This window comes from Panthera uncia, chromosome A2 (genome assembly GCF_023721935.1).
Source record: "Panthera uncia isolate 11264 chromosome A2, Puncia_PCG_1.0, whole genome shotgun sequence".
NCBI lineage: Eukaryota > Metazoa > Chordata > Mammalia > Carnivora > Felidae > Panthera > Panthera uncia.
The window spans coordinates 76,020,299-76,039,756 of record NC_064816.1 but is presented as its reverse complement, the minus strand read 5'-3'; the positions used below and the strand labels follow the sequence as shown (position 1 = coordinate 76,039,756).

Here is a 19,458-nt window from a genome sequence, read left to right as displayed (position 1 = left end):
CAACAAGCCAGAATATTCTCGAGATTTGGCCTTATATATAAAGGAGGAGAGATTAAACACTGGTGTGTGGGGAAATCCTTTCCTTGTCAGTAAGGATAGAAGGTCTGTCAGAGGTCACTGAGAAGGGCTCCCGCCTTTCGACCTCAGACAATCTTTCCTGAAGATGCCGCTGTCTCATCCTCCTCCACGGCACGAGGGAAGGGTACAGCCCGCAATCTTTCAGAAACCAGACAGAATTACTTGAAGCCATTTTGCCACCGCAGAGGAGGCTGTGATTCCTAGGGGTGGTGGGCCGAAGAGGGCCTTGAGTAGAGGTCGTCTGTCCCAAGACCAAAGCAGGCTAAACCCTAGAACACGTCTGAGAAGAATTCTTCCAACTCTCAAGGCGCTCAAGACAGCAACCTTGCCCTCACTCATCCCACAGCAGACGTACTCCGCAGTCGGGAAAACTCAGACCACACGTACTGGTGAGACTGTCCCATGATAAGCGCTGCGGGATGGGCCTTTACGTGGAAGGAAATGGCCAAGGCCGTTCTTACCATGCATGCTGTGCTCCAAATGTCAGCAGGTGTGCTGTAACCTGCCCCTATTAAAACCTCTATGGATCTATACTGACGCGTCTGGATGTCTTCTGTGAAGTGTTTATGCTGGAAGGGAACACACTGTATTAGTACGGAGGAAAAAAGACATGCAAAAAGGAAAAAAAAAAGCGTCTTCTAATCCATGATCATGACCAAAACGCTCTAGAAAGAAAACTTTACTTACCACCCAACAAGCATTTCCCAGGTCGGCAATTTTAACTCTAATTTTATCTGCGTTCCGTGGATCCAGGGGGTTCACCAACAAGTCGGCCGCCCGGGTTTTTGCTGGCATGAGCAAACAGCGAGACAGTTAGTACTTGGGAGGGGTGGCTTGCGTCTGTGCACACAGTGTCTGCCGGGCACAGTCTCCTTTTCTAGGAAAGTGATGGGAGGATCATTTAGGCCTGGAGCCCTGCAAGTTGAACTCAACAGAATTTGAAATTCTTGGTCTCCATCCCCGGAAGATATTTCACAAGAGAGAGCACACTGGGCTGCCCAGAGACCTCACCGGCTCCGCCTTGCCCTTTCTCCTTATATTGCTGATTCTGCCACCTCTAGGATGACCCTACTCTGCTCCCTTCTGCATCTTTCCAGCTGCTCCTCATCGCATCAGAGCCCATAGAGAACCACATCTATCTTGGTGTGTTACTACATGAAGTAGAGACAACATGTTCCCAGATGGCCAATCCCTTTCTAGGTGACACACACTTCACCTGGTAGCCACATCTCCTACCTCTCCTGCTTGGGCTGAGCACAGAGACCTCAAAGGTTAGATGATGGCTGGTTAACAAAGACAGATTACAGGCCAGGACTAATCAGTTTGGGTTTAGCTTTGGACAAGTAACGCTCCACAACAGAGGTCTCCTGAGGCCACCTGGGCCACAGGGCAAACCGCTGAGGTCCCTCCCAAACTTATCAAATACTCAGGCCACTCTTAAGCCCAGTGACCCCGAGAGAATCTCAACAGTGGACACAGGGCTAGACTTCTCAGGGTTCCTGGGGCCAGAAGAGCTTTATGGACAAGCCTACATCATGCCCATATTGGGCAGGGTTAACCAGGGGGCAAGTGACAAAGAAAACTAACTTGGAGAGACCCAGACAGGAAATCCTGAAGTGACTGAGCATCTTCCTCAAACCTTAAAATGACTTATAAGCTCCAATTTCTGGAAGGGATGAGATGTAACCATGGTTCTTACTAATGGAGAAGTAATTCTGAGATGGTATTTACAGACTAAACAGAAAAGTCCACTCAATGCAGAACATCAAATACCCTTTCATCCGCTCAGAGCTGGGCACTGCTAAAACAAACCAAACCTCCTTTTGGGTACACCCACACCGTGGGGCCACAGTGCTCAGGGGGCTCTGATTTCTGGGCATCCCTCCCAGGAGCGGGGGCACCTACAGAACTCCCCAGGAGGGGCCAGAGGATGCAGAGAGAGCTCTGGCCAACATCTTAGCCCCCAAGCCCCACTCCTCCGGCTTGTGGGTTAATGTGGGTGGGCCAGCCTCACATGTCCCCTTTTTGCCATCTGCCCTATGACCACATTCCTCTTTTTAAGGATGCCGATCCACTGTGGACTTTGCCAAAGGCAGTCTGAGCTGGCAGAACAAAGACAGGAACTCGGAAACGACGAGACGGAAAGAAGCACAGAGACCCACACGAGGAGGCAAACTGGATACAGTGATTGAAGGATGGGAAGAAACAGAGCTTCAGGAGAAACAAAAACACTGACCCAGTGGACAGACAGGCAGCACCAGAAACGGCCAGATGAATCCCTCACGTCACTCAATCAAGGAGACTCAGCAGGCAAGAAAATGGAATTCGAGGTTTACAGAACCGGATTCAAGTGGACGTTTCAATACCAACAAAGTTGTGAGACTCTGGAAAGTGACCTAACTCCATGAGGCTCAGTGCTCAAGAAAGAAGCGGAAGGGGCCACGCCACACACCCCCTCCAAACTGACCAGCCAACCCAGTGGCCTGGGAGAGCGGGGGGCTCCACCGGTGCTGGGACCAGCCAGACTACACTCCCCGCCCCAGGCTGGGGCTGCCTCTGGCCAGAATCAAAGCTCCACCAGCAGAGAGCAGGCAGAGGGGGAGGGGAGGCCAAACACTTGAGATCAAAGGTCTAAGGAAGAAGAGGGTAAGCCTCCAGTTCTGACTGAGAGTAAGTGGTGCCCAGTGCCTGAGGGTGCGAGTGTAGGGAGGCATCTGGAAGTGCCACCAGTGTCCTAAAGACATTCCCCGGGAGCTGCACGAATCAATGAAGCCAGAGGAGATCTGGCCTGAAAAGACGCATCATCACACATGTTCAATACGGTTTCTTTGTATTTAACACCCCTCATTCTTGATCACTAAACAAGGTCTCTTTGGTGACAGGCTGTTACCCTCCTGGTTCAGGTCTGTAAACGGTGACCCCGCTCACAGCGCATCCCAAATGATACCAGGGAGTTCATCTCAGAACTTGAACTGTACAGGAACACAAACGAGGTAAAAGACAATCTACTTGGTATATCCGACTTCCTTTACTCAGTGTGATAATTACCTGACCACAACCCTCAAAACAGCCCATTTAAACAACAGGCACTTGCCAGGGACTAACACCAACTCTGCTTTGCCTGGGACTCAAATCATCTCGGCTCGCTGAGTCATTATTGTGGTCACCTCTCACGGCTCTTCCTAATGCTCTGCCTCTTCCAACGAGGGAATGAAAAGTGGGGATACGTCACTTCACGAAGGACGGGGCTCTTAACTCGTCTCCGGTGGCCCGGGGTCTGAGCGACACTACTCATTCCATGTGAAGCTATCCTAGAAACTAGTAAGATAGCTGTGGGTGGTGCCTCCAAGGGACGAGACCGCCATCATCACTTACGGGCAAGGCACTGTGCTAGGCTAGTGCAGACTCTCTATGGTTTGAGGCGTCCCTCCAATAAACACACGAATACCTTCTCTGCACCCAGAGATTCAACACCAGGCCCCGGGAGATCTAATACCTGAGCCTGGCCCGTTCATTCACCGAGTATTTACAGAGTCCCTTCTGTGTGCTGTCTCGGCACTGGGACCAGCATGAACAAGGCATGCAGGGTCCCCCCTCCACACCCCAAGTTAGGAAACTCATGCACTGGGGGGTGGGGTGGGGAGATGGGGAATATGGATAATAAAGTAAAAATGAAGGAGTCACACACCATGTCAGGTGGCTCTAAATGCAAAGAAGAAAAACAAAGCAAAGAAAGGAGGCGGACAATGATGAGGGTGTTCAGGGGAGGTCTTTTCTCAGAAGGTGACTCTGAGGAGAGGCCTGAACTAAGGGAGGCGTGGAGAGAGAGGGGCCCTCAGCAGAGGAGACAGCAAGTGCAAATGCAAAGTGCAAAGAGGGAGAAACAAACTTGCACTTTTGAGAAACTTAAGGAAGAAGCCAGCACGGAGGTACAGAATCAGCAAGGGGCGGGGAGGTGCGGGGGGAGAGACAAGGCCAGAGAGAGAGCTGCCAGGAAATGGCCTGCAGAGAGCTTGCAGGCTTTAGAGTGACGCCCCGCACTGTTATTCTGAGGGGAAATGCACTGCAGGTCCTTCTGGAGGGAAAGGGAGGGAAGAGGACAGGGTGTGCCCTAAGGAGGACAGGCTAGGCAGAAAGAGTCACAGCGAGGGCAGCGCGGGGCCCATATTACAGCAGCTGGTGCAAGGTCTGGCAGTGATCTGGGTCCCCACCAAGTGGCAGTGAGTACCTTGCAGGTAAAGCCAGCAAGACCAGATGGGACGGGCCAAGATACATGCTATGGCTCCAAAGCTAATAATCCCAGAGGAATCCTGCCTCCTCAGCCTTTAGTGGCTCCCCAGTCACTCCAGGGAATAGTCTGCATCCTTCAGCCTGGAGGGTGAGTTCTTCTGGCCTGACTTTTCCTTCTCCTAACGTGTGTGCCCTGGTCTAATGACAAGAATCTACACCAGCTCCAAACATGGCTTGTTTCTCTTGCCTCTTGTTCATGCAGTGGTAGATGGCCAACTACGAGCCTCTGGGCCCCACTCCTTCCACGCAGGAAATGAACCCCTCCCGTCCAGGAGGCAGCCCACCGTTACCAAACGACCAAGCTGGAAACCAAAACTGAGTGCCTCCAAACAAATGAGTGGGTAAGGAGATCCTGACCCTGCTGCGTACCTAGAATTTCACAATACTGAAAAGGTCTGCTTGGTGAGAGACTTGGGTCAAAGTGAAAAATAGACCTGCTATTTCTCCCCAATGTGAGATGTTCGTACAAGAGAACTGGTGCTGGGAATGAATACAGTTTTGATGGTGAATGGAGACAGGTGGCACAAAGGTAAGTGGAGAAGGAAAAATACCCAGATTATCACTGATTTGATCGCTTGTTACTCAATAAATGTTTATCACAGCACTGAGTTGGATGCAAAGGATACAAGGATAAAAGCACACAGCGCTCCCAATGATTTTACATCATGGCGAGGAAAAGATGATGGAAACAGTGAGCATGCAGTTAAGTAAAGCATGACCGGTAGGTAAAGGGGGGAAGGGAACAGGACCGCGTGGGAAGCGATGCAGGGTTAGCGTTTGTACCAGCCGGCAAAAGAATAAAAGTTGACCGAGAGAATGGGCAGTGGAGAAAGGGGAAGAGACACTCCCAGCAGGAAGAAAGGCAGACGCAAAGGTACAGAAGAGCGAACATGCCATTTACACACAGACGCTCTTCGTCAGGTCTTGAAAATAAACCGGGAAATAGCTACGCTATACTTAACGACTGCAAAACCTTTTCATGGTTTACTCCTTCAATAAAAAGTGTCTGAACGTTCATCTCAGTAGACACCTATTCATCAATGTCACATATCTCTGTTCCTACATTACATACATGATAAAAGGTAAACAAACACTAATAACAGAAACTACCAGAAGACATGGTTGACTCCAGCCTGGGGCAGGGAAGGTATGAACTCGGGACGTGGTTCCAGAAAGAGAGGAAGCAGCAAAGAGCAATGGGATTGTGATAAAAGGACAGAAGAGACCATTCGAAGAGGCTCATGTGGACCAAACTGAGGACAATTCCAGCATCAGGAAACAAGAAGCTGTGAATGATTACAAGACATAACCCAAAGTGGTAATTAAGAGCAAAGGAACCCATGAGCGCGCGATGTGAAGGCACGTGCGAGAGACTGTGGGGCAGGCGGCATGCCAGGGAGGAGTACCAAAGCCCGCCTTCTGGAAGCATCTTCTCTATCTGGCCGCTCCGGAGTTCTCTATCCATTTATAATAAACCAGTGATCCAGACAGAAAACGAGTTTCCTATGTTCTGTGAGCTGCTGGAACAAATTAAATGAACCTGAGGGGGGGGTCGTGGGAACCCCCGATTCATGGCTGATGGGTCAGAAGCACAGGTGACAATGTGGACTTGCCACTGGTGTATGAAGGGGGGCGGGGGTGTCTGGTGGGATTGAGCCCTTAACCTGTAGGATCTGGTTCTGTCTCCAGAGAGTGTCAGAAATGAGTTAAATCGCAGGACACGCAGCTGGTGTCAGAGAAGCTTTTGGGGCAGGGAAAACCCCCTACACACACATTTGGTCACCAAAGGTGACAGAAGTAGCGTGAAGGAGACAGACACAGGTGAGTTTTCCCTATGCGAACCTACCTTCCATGTGAAGGCATCTTATAAGCACCTTCAAAGAGTCCTTGATCGGGGTAAAAGTAAAAAGGAACAGAGTATGTTTACCCAAGTAAGATAAAGAAAGCACGAAATAGAACCCACATCCTTCAGGTGATTAGTTAGAGCTACTTGAGGGGACTCCGAGGGCTACTTGCAGGGCTGGGTCATCAACGGACTCATCGTGTGTTAAACACTCTTGCCAGCAGAGGGAGCAGAGGAGGATTCTGAGCTGCTCCTCCGCGGGCTAGAATGGAAACCATGAGTGATGCCCAGGGTTTGCTTACTGGAGTCCCTGAGCAGGTCACAGGCAGAGACAGGCTGTGGGGCACTCACTCTCAAAATACTTGATATAAGTCATCACATAAAATTCCATGCCACTTGCTTTAAATTGGCTTTGACATTTCAAGAGCTGAGTCCTACAACCAGAAACAACTATCAGAATAAAATCAGAGACTTCTTGGGGCGCCTGGGTGGCTCGGTCGGTTAAGCGTCTGACTTCGGCTCAGGTCATGATCTCACAGTCCGTGAGTTCGAGCCCCGCGTCGGGCTCTGTGCTGACAGCTCAGAGCCTGGAGCCTGTTTCAGATTCTGTGTCTCCCTCTCTCTCTGCTCCTCCCCTGTTCATGCTCTGTCTCTCTCTGTCTCAAAAATAAATAAACGTTTAAAAAAAAAAAAAAAAATTAAAAAAAAAAAAAATCAGAGACTTCTTCCTTAACACAGACTAAGAGGAGGTATGTGTTTCCCTTGAATAGAAACAAGACAAAACAAAAACCAAAAGCAAGACTGTCAGATGGAAGTAAAAATATTAAACTATATATTCTGTAAAAGCCACAGGTGTAAGCTGCTGGATATGGAAGGTTTCTACAAATGCAGATGTCACTAACTAAACACAGAAAGAACAAGAAAAGCTCAGAAATGGAACCTGATAGTCAGAGAGCCAGAGAAAGCCCTGCTGGGACAGAAGACGATTTAAATCACATTACTTATTCAGGAGGACAAAAGGAATAAAGCGACAATGGGGAATTCATACATACATGACATGCCCACCTCTGGCCCATTCCCTTCACAGCATTTGTCAAGGCTCGGATACTCGGGCCACTGAAAGGACACACTTGGTGCGGAGGGACACTTACTTTTTGGCAAATCTCCAGTGCTGGAGGCTGAAACCGTCCGGCTTCTGTCATGGGATGGACTGCTTTCCTCAGGCTCGGTAAGCGGGGATCCCTCGGAAAGTGCAGAACCACAAGCCACAGGTTCTAGGGGCCCAGAGAACAAGGATGTGGAAAACTCTGGAAACTGTGACTCGGGAATTTTATGTCGTCCATTTGGCAATTCACCATTGAATTGTTCATAGGAGCTGCTATATGTGTAATCACTTTCTGCATTTGGCTCATCAAGGTTATATTCCTCAGGATTGGGACAATCTTCTTCGTCGTCATCTTCATCATCCAGCTGCTGCTCCAGTAAGAACGGGCCATTCTCAATATGGCCGTTGGTTCTGGGGGACTCTATCCACGCAGGGTCTGTGCTCGTCAGTTCTGGTTCCACATCATCTCCATCTTTCTCAGTGTTTTCTTTCTCAGTGTCTTCTTTCTCTTCCTGGTCCTCAGCCTCACCTTAAAAAGTTGATGGGTTGAGAATCAGAACATGTTACTCTTCTCAACACAGTGGCACTAGGTACATACTTCCTCCAACAAGAGATAATTTTGAATGTGTTTAGGTTTTTGTTCCCCCGTTGAGTAAGCTCTACACCCACCGTGGGGCTCAAACTTGTGACCCTGAGGATCAAGAGTCGCATGCTCTGGGCACCTGGGTGGCTCAGTTGGTTGAGCGTCTGACTTCGGCTCAGGTCACGATCTCACGGTTCATGAGTTCAAGCCCCACTTGTGCTAATAGCACAGAGCCTGGAGCCTGCTTTGGATTCTGTGTCTCCCTCTCTCTGCCCCTTCCCCACTCACACTCCATCTTTCCCCGAAAAATAGATAAAACATTAAAAAAAAAAAAAAGAGTCACATGCCCTGCCGACCGAGCCAGCCAGGCACCCCTGAATGTGCTTAATTTACATACTACACAGCAAAACACCTCTTGGCTCTCAAGGTAAAATCTTAGGTTTTCTCAATCTTATTTTTCATTTAGTAAATAACTGGCTTACTCTTATTAGAAGAAGTTAGATTTTGGGGCGGGAAAAGGGACTATTTCCACTTCTACCCTCTCTTCTACAATCTTTAGAAAATGTGGGTCCATTACTGTTAGGGTAAAAGTTAATTACAAAATAAAGAACATTCATTAGCATGCTCGAGATGTGGTGTCAGGTAGACATTTTCCATTTTTAAAAAAGTGTTTTGAAATACTAACGTATTCCTAGCATTCATTTTACAAATGAAGTGGCAGACAGATTCCCATGTTCCCCAATCCTCACATATGAAGCAGTGACACCAAGCCCACCAGGGTGGGGACCTGGTGGGTGCCCACTAATGAAGCACCAGGACCCCATGCAGACGGACCCTTGTCATTCGCAGGCTCGCCCTCGGCTGCATCCTCTAAGCCAGCAGTTTTGAGCTTCCCCTCTGGACGGTACTCCTCGTCTTGTTCATTGGAAGGTACAGCAGATGAGATGTTTTCTTCTATGATTTTCCTTTCTGCTTCTCGCTCCAATTCTTCTATTTCCTGCAGGCGCTTTTCCAGCAACTCAGCCTGCCTTTTCTGCTTCTTTTTCAGTTTTTTCTTTTTGTTCTTAGATATTTTTCCTATCTACAACATGTTAAGAAAACACCACAGGTCAGTTTGCTCCTTTTTAAAGCACTACACAAGAGTGCGAGTGTGAGTGGCATGGCAAGCCCCAACCAATCCTGTTTTCCAGGCCTGAGTTATATATTACAACCAAATATGCCCACAGAGGAGATCGATCTCGTGTGTAGGGTCGCAGTAAAACCGGAAAAAAGAAACCAGCGCCGCCTACCATCTATGGAAGGGGACTGCCAGCAGGCCCTGCCCTCAGAGGACAGGGCTCCAATCCAGGAAGGCTATTTCATTTAAACGCTGAGCACAGCAGAATACGCTGAGGTACTCTGGCCTTTCGACAAGTAGCACCCCTTCCAAGTTTTACTGGCTGCTGCCCGTATACAAGCTAACAACATCCCCTGTCCTTCCGGTCTCGCCCAACTCTCAGCCATGAAAGAAGACCTTGCCAAAACAAGTGGGTTTCAGTCACTGTTGGTCAACAGCTGTTTGTGTTCGGGTCTCACACACGGAGCTGTTGTTATCAACAGCCGAGACAGCAGAAACTGTCAAAAATGAGTGTACGAAGTAAAGGGAAAAAAAGAAAAAGCCACAGTTTCAGTCTGCCTGCCATCAGGGCCACATGACTTGGAAAGTGCTGGCAACGACAGCCTCCAGTCTCTCCACGGAGTCAATCGAAACAAGCTGCTCGAGCCATAGGAGGGCTGCAGGCAGGGACCGGGCCGTGCAGCGAGCCAGGTGGCATCATCACTATAGTTCCCGCCTGCACTGGGACTTCCACTCCCAAGTGAGGGCTCCTGGCAGCGCATTTCCTTTCAAGTGCTTCTGGTTCGTAAAGTGCTTTCAAGACTTGCACATGACTCATCAACTCAAGACATATACACTCTATCCTCTACTGGAACTAAGCGGGTTTAGGGACAATGGGTAAGACTGAATTCCAAGCACCTCGTTTCATTTGAATGGACCACAAAATACACAGTACTCTTTTATACATAACTACCAGCTGGAAAACACATTAGAGTACAAGCTTCAGAAAAACAGGGATCTTGGAGGCAAATCAGAAGTAATGTTAAGTGTTTTTGTAATAATCACACTTCAAGCCCGATCTCGACCACGTCACCCCTTTCACCAGACTCTGCCAACGGCACCCCAGAAAGTGCTCAGGGAAAATAAATATCAAACGTGGAAGGGCTCTAACTATCCCAACTCTAAAAAATCCCTTCGACTTGTCAAAGCGGTACGTCTCATCTATTCAAGGATACACAGCATTTGTAAACATGCCCGCCCTTTACACTAACACGTATTAAACACCTACAGTTGAGAAGGGAACAAAGAAAGGTACGATCCGATTCCCAAACAACCTTAAATGAAAAAATCGTTGCAAAAAGCAGCAGAAACTAATGTTACAACTTGAAAAGCTCAATAAGGAACAGCTGCTTTTAACAAGAAGGTGAGTAGAAGTGTGTGTGGAATAAAGTACTTACAGGTTTTTGCTGTGGAGCCGTACTCACTAAAACAAAATGAAACAAAATGAATGTTTAGAGGAAAACAGACATATATCTTTAGGTAGGTTATCTGAACTGTAAAACGAAAAGTAATTATTGTCTTTTAATTGCTATCCAGCTGGAAAACTGTTTAACCTCAGTGCTTCTTAATCATACAGATCTAAAGGAAGATTTTCCAACTCCAACGAATGACTGGCTCTTAAAAGGCACAGCAGTCGTTGTTCATATGGAGCCATTTTTCTTATTTGTCTAAAATTAAATACCCATTTATTTCAAATCCAAAGCACTGATACGAAAATGGAGAAGAGTTCACAAATGTCACACTGTCATCTAAATTTGTTCTACAGACAATGAACAATTTAGATTAGAGGATGTACATCTGTGTTTGACAACTATTTGGCAAGTGTATATAGCTGAAATAAATCAAATACTGCAGCAAGTATTCCAGAAATCGCATGACCAGCCTCTGTGAGCAGCCACAGCTTGACAGACTATGATTCCATGATCTCAAAAAACAGTAAAAAACAAGAGTAGGAGGTGGTGCATCTCCCAGAGCCCCAGGAGAGGCAGGACTTTAGCCCCTCAGCCAGCACGCTTGCCTGACAACACACTAGGGCGCAGACAATGTGCAGACATGGTCAAAGTGGTCAACACTTTGCTGCAGCCACTATACCCTGTAAAAACCCGATGTGAAACGCTACAGGCCAATAAAGACATTTGGTCTTCTCCCACCCTAGGGTCTTTTGTAACGCACTCCAAAGCTACCAGCTGGACTCAGGTTGATGTAGACTAACTGGAGACTGGGAAACGTTCTAACAAACCTGAAACTAGAAAAAAAATCTGATGACTACAGGCCGGCTACAAGTAACCCGTTACTATATACGCCTCTGCAGAGAAGCCTGCAGCATAAGAAAACGTTCGCGCATAGGTGAAGCAGCACGTAAGATTTCATATGATCTTTTAAGGGAAGACGAAGTTAGGTGTATGACAGCATAATAATTGGGGCACCTTCCTTTTCAAGAAAAAGGTCTCATCATTTCTAGCAATCAGGCTCTTATGAAAGTCCCTAATGTACGTGCTTGACTCAACTACCTTCAGTGTGCAATTCTGCAGGCTCTCAGTGCCTCCAAACAAAATGAAACAAAGCTGCTTCAGCTCCCTCACCTGCAGACCCCGAAGGAGGAGGAGCACCTGCTTTCTGCCACTCGGTGGCCTCAGCTGCCATTCTTCGCACATATGCATCATCCACACACATCAGGATGTTCTCCGGCTTTATGTCCGTATGAATGATCTTGCACTTACTGTGTAGATAATCTAACCCCTGAAGGACCTGGTCAGAGTAAAATCAAGAGAAGAGATGGGTTATTAATACCTTTCAACATTACTATTGAACAGTAATGTTCAACATTTCCTTATAAATTATGTAACATAATCACAAGGCACAAAGTGTATCTGGTAAAAATCTCCCTCCTGCTCCGGGCCCCCAAAGGAGCCCAGAGCCCTCCCATAAGCAACCAATGTGTATCATTCTGGAGGTAAATTTATGCTCATGGAAGCAAATGCATCTATAAATATACTTTTGTATAACAACTTTACTGAGATGTAATTTACATACATACACCCTTTTAGGTGGACAATTCAATGGTTTGTAGATGTGCAACCATCACCACATGTTAATTAGAACATTTTTATCACGGAAAAAAGAAACACCATACCCACTGGCACTCATTCTCCATCTCTTCCAGCTCCTCCAGCCTTAGGCAACCACTAGTCTACTTTCTTTCGCCATACATTTGCTGGTTCTGGACATTTTATATAAATGGAATCATACAAAATGGTCTTGTGTAACTGGCATAATGTTTTGAGAGTCCATCCATGTGTATGTAGCATGTATTAAGTACTTCCTTTAATTGCCAAATAATGTTCTGCTGGTTATGCTATCCTTTGTTTAGCCATTCACCTGATGGATATTTGGGTTGTTTCCACTTTTTGGCTATTATAAATAATATTGCTATGAACATTCAGGCATGAGTTTCTGTGTGGACACGTTTTCATTTTTCTTGGATATATACCTGGGAGTGCAATTGTTAGGTTATATGGTGACTCTTCTGACAAACTGCTATGCTGTTTTATTCAGTGGTCACACCATTTCACATTCCCACTAGCAGTGTATAAGGGTTCCAACTCCCTCGTCATGGCCTACACTTTGCTGTATTTTTAATTTTAGTCACCCTACTGGGTATAAAGTGTGTATCTCACTGATAGGCACTTCCATGATGTCTAATGATGTGTATACATTTTTAATATTGCAGAAAAAGAGGATTAAATAGCCTTAGTATTCACTAAAACTGCTGAAACAAAGTATCAACAAAAACAAGACTCACAAAACTTAAAGAGCAGTGACCTAAATACAAAGCCAGTTTTTCTCAAATTATTTCAAGAGGGGAATTCTTTCAATTATTTCCATAAGCAAAAATATTTTTTAAAATATCCCCATTGTGTTCCTATACATTAGAAATTCTACCACTCAATAAACATTAGCATTTAATAAATACCATACACTTAAAAAATTTTTTTTCAACATTTATTGAGAGACAGAGAGAGACAGAGCACGAGCAGGGGATGGGCAGAGAGAGAGGGAGACAAAGAATCCAAAGCAGGCTCCAGGTTCTGAGCTGTCAGCATAGAGCCCAACACAGGGCTTGAACCCACAAACCGTGAGATCATGACCTGAGCTGAAATCAGACACTTAACCAGAGCCACCCAGGAGCCCCAGTGTCATCATACACTTTAAATCATTTAGGGTATTTGTTCACAACAGAAGTGGGGAAAAAGACGAGAAGATACATGGCTTTATCCAATTCTAGTAAGTTCTCAGCAAGAGCCCAATGCTTCTACTGTATCTGGCTAAACAACCTTAACAGATGACAGTATTAGGATATGAGGGGACAGAGGTTTCAAAAGGAAAATGAAAAAAGGAAGACCCATCTCTTAAACAGGATGAAAATCCCTATACTCATCAAAAGTAACTTTCCCTAGGAAGGATTCTTACATGACTTCGCTGACCAAGCATCAGTCAAATTCCTGGAACAGGTCATGTACCTGGTTTGAAGTGTCTGACAACAGCAATAAAGAAAGCCCCCTGTCTCCAAGGGGCTTACAGTCAGAGGGCTTACTGTCTTATGCCTGAAGGGAGAGGGACCAGCCAAAAAGAAACCAAGATGAACCATGGCTACAGCAAACAAAATTTAATGAGCTCTTGACAAGTGCCTAGTAAGTACCCAAACAGTAAACCAGATAGAACTAGAGTAAGAGAAGGAAAGACACTTGTCTTACCTTAAAAAGAATATTTAATGTTTCCAATTATACTGTAATTAGAACATTTAAATTATGTTTGAAATATCAAAGGACCAGTAAGAAAGACTCTTTAAAAAGAGTCTTTCCATAAAGAATAAAGTTATAATGCAGACAGGAGCACAATCCAATGGGCCTATATGCTCTTCACCGACATCCGTGCATCTTCTTTGTTCAAACTGAAATAATACAGGGAATTTTAATATCTGAATAATGAGAGATTCTGAGAAGTATAAGAAATTAATGGACAGGAACAGTGATGATTTCTAACCTATGGAGGGCAAACGAACAAGATTTTTTGAGAAAATTTAAACAGTTTAAAATTATCCCAACTGAAACTGCATTTCCATTATCAAATATAAACTCCAAGTAAAAATGTCCCCATCTCTCCACCTCCATTCCATGCTCAAGGCTCTCCTATTTCTCCACCTGAGCTCCTTCACGGAGATCAGGCTGTTTCACTGTGTGAGAGGCCACACAAGTAAGAGTTAACACGAGCCAGTATTCAAATGTGTTCCTAGGGGTTGCCAGTGACCAGGAGGCACTTGAGATGAACAAAGTGTTCCCAGCAAGAACTTAAGGTACCAGATTTTTTAAATATCTGCAGTTACACTCCTTTGGGTTATCCTTCCTTAAAAAGCAGAGCTTATAACGTCTGACAATGAACCCAGTGAAAGACTTGACCCCTAGGACAAATTAATTAACTAAGATAATGCAAATCTTCAAGGAAATAATTAAGGGACACAGTAAGTATGGTGTTAAAACACGACCTTGGGATTCACACCAGTCCTACACTGCTGCCAGATCATTCTCTCACTGGACAAAGTACTTAACCAGAACATTCTCTCACTGGGCAAAGTACTGTCTGAGCTTCCACTTCCATATTCATAAAAGGGGGAGAGGTGTGTGTATATATCTACTAAATAGAAATATGGTAGGAATTAGAAATAACCTATGGAAAACCTACAAAAAAACAAAGTTTAGCTCATAGGAAGCTCCAAATAAAGGACAGAACTGAACTAAGTCACAACACTTGTACTGGTATTGACTAAGTAACTATAACTTCGTTAAGTCACTTAATAAACTTCTCTGGGTCTCACTTCTCCCACTTGGAATGTGAATGGGCTATACCTGATACGTTCTGTGCTACATCCCAGCAGTGAAATTGTGGTTTAGTAATTTCCTTTAGTTCTGGACTACATATTTTTAAAAAGCCTTTAGCTATAGACTAAAAAGAATGGTGTTATTTTTAAAGATAGCATTTCTTTTCTTAATGAAGTTTTAAGCAATAAAGAGCCCCAGAATCACTGAAGTAATGATGGGCAATCTCCTAACCATTTAAGCAGAGCATCTATGATGATGCACAAAAAAGAGAAAAGCAGTGAATAAGCTACATGCCCATGGGTAGATCTTCTCTTGCAAAACCTGAAAAAAAAAAAAAGAGTTCAGAAAAGGCTTTAGCAATTTCCCAAGTTTTCCTTCACTTGCCAGGCACAGTTTATTTGCCTTTCTTGTCTAAAAAGAAAAACACATACTTCGCCTCATCAGCAGGAGGCAGCAGAGGCTGCAGAGACACCCTCCGACTGCCATCTGCGAAAATCTACAGCCGCCATGAGAGCAGAGATAATCCAAGCACAGACGGGCCAGGGACTGGGCAGGACCTCACACTCAGAGGAGCCAGATCACACCGCCCAGGAGCAGGGCCAGTTCTCTCCTTGTGAAGCCAGACCCGCAGGTGAGCGGCAGCACAGCCGTGAAGCAGAGACCAGGGCTGGGAGCCAGGAGCCCCCGGTTCCGGTTCAGAAACAGATTAGCTATGGCTCAGAGCGAGTCCCCTTCCCTGACCTCAGATTCATCCGTAAAATAAGACGCTTGTCAAGACCGTCTCCAGGGCTTCTTTCTCTACACCTGTGAGGATGGTGAGATCATCTATTACTGGCGTGAATGACATAAACCTACTTCTCCCTACCACGGCTTGCTACAATGGGTCCCGTAATCGTGCAGGGTACAAGAGGAGGAGTAGGTCAAGAGTAATGTGGGAACTTCTCTCAGGGCTGTGTCCCTCGCTCTGCTCACCACCCAGAAAGCACAGCTTCCCCCCAAATCCTAAATTGTGAAGACAAACAGAATGAGAGCAACTTCCCAAATTATTTTCTGACTCTGGTTACCACATGGGGACTTCCTTCCTCCCCCACCTGAACAAAGGACATGGGGCCAGGAGACTCGGCCTGCCCCTAATTCTGTGAGTAAGGCCTTGCTAATGCAGCACAGAGGGAAGCCCAAATGGTAGCCAGAGGGGCTGGCCCACGCAGGAGCCTTTCACCAAGACAGTAACCCCTCGTGATGTGCACAGAAACACCAGAAGGGCTCTCCTCAAGCCTAGAAACTTCCCCACTAGAAAAGCTAAGGTTCCCACTGGATTTCTCTTCCTCATTCAACAGATACGAGGTAAACCCTACAACCCGCTTCTGGCAATTGTGGTGTTCAACTGAATGGAGGACTGTGGGAATCCCAGCTCAACAGAGGGGGCAAGAACTGGATGCACATGCAGACAAAAGTCTCAGTGGGCACTGTCCTTGTTTGCTTTGTCCCGAACCAGCATTCTGCTCCGTGTTCTAACTCGCACTACTGAGAATTCATGAGAAAACCCTGCCGTGATGCCTCCGAACGTAGTTGGGACTAAAGAGCAAGCCAACGTGCCCAGCACGGAGACCACATGGCACAGAGCGAGCTGGGCACGAGGCTCACCGCTCTTCAAAGGGAGCGACTGCACCGCCTTCCTGAGTTGACGACCCAACATTCTGAGGAGCAGAGTCCCAAGTTAGGTCAGAATATGTATCACCATGAAGAATAAACCCAAGAACATGGAAGTGTTTACCAACTTAAAATTAGTCTTCTGTTCTATAATTGAAAACTGGCACAGTGATAATGAATTCGCTGATCACTAAGAGCAGCAGAATAAATGAAATGGCAAATAGATACTAAGTGTAGACCAAAGCAGTGATAAGAGGTGAGTCAGCTGGCCCAGGTAGGGCCAGGCTCTTCCTATGCCCCCAGGGCTCCTGCCCCACGGCAAGGGGGGAGGGGGGGGCGGCGGCTTTGGAAAAGCCCTGCATTTTATAAATCCCCTCAGCTTACACATGCCATGCCGATTACCAATTACTTTGTAAATAAAATCCAATGGTTCTACTTTTTAACAATCTGGCAGCTCTCCTATTAAGGCAAAGAGAACCATTTACCATACAGAGACGTGAATGCACACTTTTCACAAAGACATGCTACAATTTAAATGCTCCCAGACCTTTCTACGTAGACACTTCAGAGCACCCTGCAGTTGAGAGAATGGGTTCTGGAATTACACTACCTGAATTCAAATCTTGCCCCCCGCCGCACGCCAGTAACTGTGGGGCTTAGGGAAGATTTTTACCCTCTCTGTGAAGTGCCCTCTATAGAGTGGAGGTGGGGACCTCTCTGGCCTCATCAGGGTGTGGTGGAGACTGGGCAGCATAATACAAACACAGCGCTTCAAACAGTGGGCGTCTAAAGAGCACAGGAACTGCCTGTGACAATCATGGCTACAGAAAAGAGTAAAATAATAGTTTAAAAACCCAGAGCTACAACCTGTAACTGCTAATTTTTCCAGTACTGTAGCAAAGTCACCAAAAACCAGGGCCTTGACCTTACCAAGAAGCCACTTCTTAACAGGGCTCCTGTAAAGGACAATGAATTAAACCATAAAGTTTACAAAAGTAGAACATCAGCTACCTTTTCAACACAGAAGAGAATCAAAGCCACATTCAAAGAGGAGCAACAGTTGGGCATCTGGGTGGCTCAGTGAGTTAAGCATCTGACTTCAGCTCAGATCACGATCTTGAGGTTTGTGAGTTCAAGCCCCACGTCGGGCTCTGTACTCACAGCTGGAGCCTGGAGCCTGCTTTGGGTTCTGTGTCTCCCTCTCTCTCTGCCCCTCCCCTGCTTGTGCCCTGTTTCTCTCAAAAATAAAATAAAAAATAAACATTTAAAGAAGAGCAACAGCATTTGAAGAAGCCACATCACCTGCAGTAGACCTTTAATGCACCACAAATAAACACGGCCAACACTAGCATCCTTTTTCTTCTTCTGGATTCAGAAATAAAAGCGACACATGAAATAGACCTCAATAAAGCTGATTTAAAAAGAAGAAAGAAATGAAAGCTGGGGGGTGAACAGACACCCACAAGAGTCCACAACTGAGCCGGTGCAGCAGCCTGGGGGAAGGCAGGGGCTGCCCACGGCATCCCAGAAGCCACCAGCACGGCCCAATCTCCGACCCAGAACCAGGTCACCAGGGCTACTTGAGGACGGCTAAGAACTGACCAAAGGACTGGTAATAGTGTATCAGAAGCCCTGAAAAAGCAGATGATTCAACTATGTCATTAGTTTTAAAATGATCAACAGGTGGTAGTGTTGTCTACAAGCCCATCAAATCACAGCAAGTGAGCCATTTTGTAGAGTAAAAAGAGAAACGTACACTTCTCCCTTCATTTAAGGAAAGACAACCAGTCACAAACATCCTTTGACCACCTACTGCATGAAGAAGCAGCAAAGAGAACTCACACACGATGCGTCACTCTGAGAGCTCACAAGGCAGGTGGGAAGACACAGTGGCTACTTTGCGCCGGTCGCCGCGCTGGATGCTTTATCAGCAGTCCCTCCATAATAATCTCCACAATAAAGCCACAAGTTACGTACTATCATCCCAATTTTACAAATGCGAAAACAGGCTCACAGAGGCTACGTGGTCCGATCAGGGTCACAAAACAGTAAGTGCCCAAGTTATTATTTGAAGTGAAGTCTATTGGCAAGGCGTGTATCCACTGCACTTTCCCCTGTTCCAGGTTCTCAACAGGAGGGAATTCTGCCTCCTCGGGGACATGTGATAAAGCTTAGAGACGCTTTCAATGGTCACAGGTGCGGCGATGGCAGCTGATACAGGCATCTAGTCGGCTGGCAACACCCTACAATGCACAAGGCAGGTCCCTATGACAAAGAATTACCCAGTCCAAATGTCTTGTGCCAGGCCTGTCGAACTGTGGCTCGTGCTGTAAGACTCCACAATCATTAGGGAAGGACCCAATGCAGGCCGCAGGCATACTGAGGAGGGCAGAAATAGCATTTTGAACTGGGGAAGACTTTGTCACAGAAGCAAAATTTTGGTTGAGTCTTTAAAAACATGGGCAGAAAAGATGGTATTTTCAGGAACCTAAGACAAAGGAAGTGATCAAAGATGTGCAGCTAAAAAGAAAACTGGCAAGGTGAATAACTTTCTCTAAAATACCTACAAAATGGAACTGGTAACCATTTATGAATAAAAATTCTGGTAAATCAACATGTATTTACAAACACCTGGACATTTTGAATATTCATAAGAGATTGGTAACTTGGTTGGCTCTAGGAGAGAAACTGGGTATCTGAAGGACATACATTTTAGAACACTCACATGTATTACTTATTTTCTTTAAAAGATTACTTAATGGGGGCGCCTGGGTGGCTCAGTCGGTTGAGCGTCCGACTTCAGCTCAGGTCACGATCTCACGGTTCGTGAGTTCGAGCCCCGCGTCCGGCTCTGTGCTGACAGCTCAGAACCTGGAG

General features: G+C 46.2%; 1 protein-coding gene across 17 annotated transcripts in view; it reads right to left on the bottom strand.

Moving 5' to 3' along the window:
• The window catches only part of SRPK2 (SRSF protein kinase 2), a 389,837-nt gene that overhangs the window by 154,173 nt on the left and 216,206 nt on the right, over nucleotides 1-19,458 (bottom strand). For all 17 annotated transcript variants that reach the window (XR_007460240.1, XR_007460241.1, XM_049642817.1 and 14 more), the window contains 6 exons: nucleotides 11,638-11,803; nucleotides 10,453-10,478; nucleotides 8,734-8,980; nucleotides 7,363-7,845; nucleotides 766-866; nucleotides 540-647 (listed from right to left, as the gene is read on the bottom strand). Coding sequence is in view for 15 of the 17 variants with exons in the window: in XM_049642817.1 (XP_049498774.1) it covers nucleotides 540-647; nucleotides 766-866; nucleotides 7,363-7,845; nucleotides 8,734-8,980; nucleotides 10,453-10,478; nucleotides 11,638-11,803 (1,131 nt within the window). In the remaining 2 variants the exon portion in view is untranslated. The remainder of the gene's footprint in view (nucleotides 1-539; nucleotides 648-765; nucleotides 867-7,362; nucleotides 7,846-8,733; nucleotides 8,981-10,452; nucleotides 10,479-11,637; nucleotides 11,804-19,458) is intronic.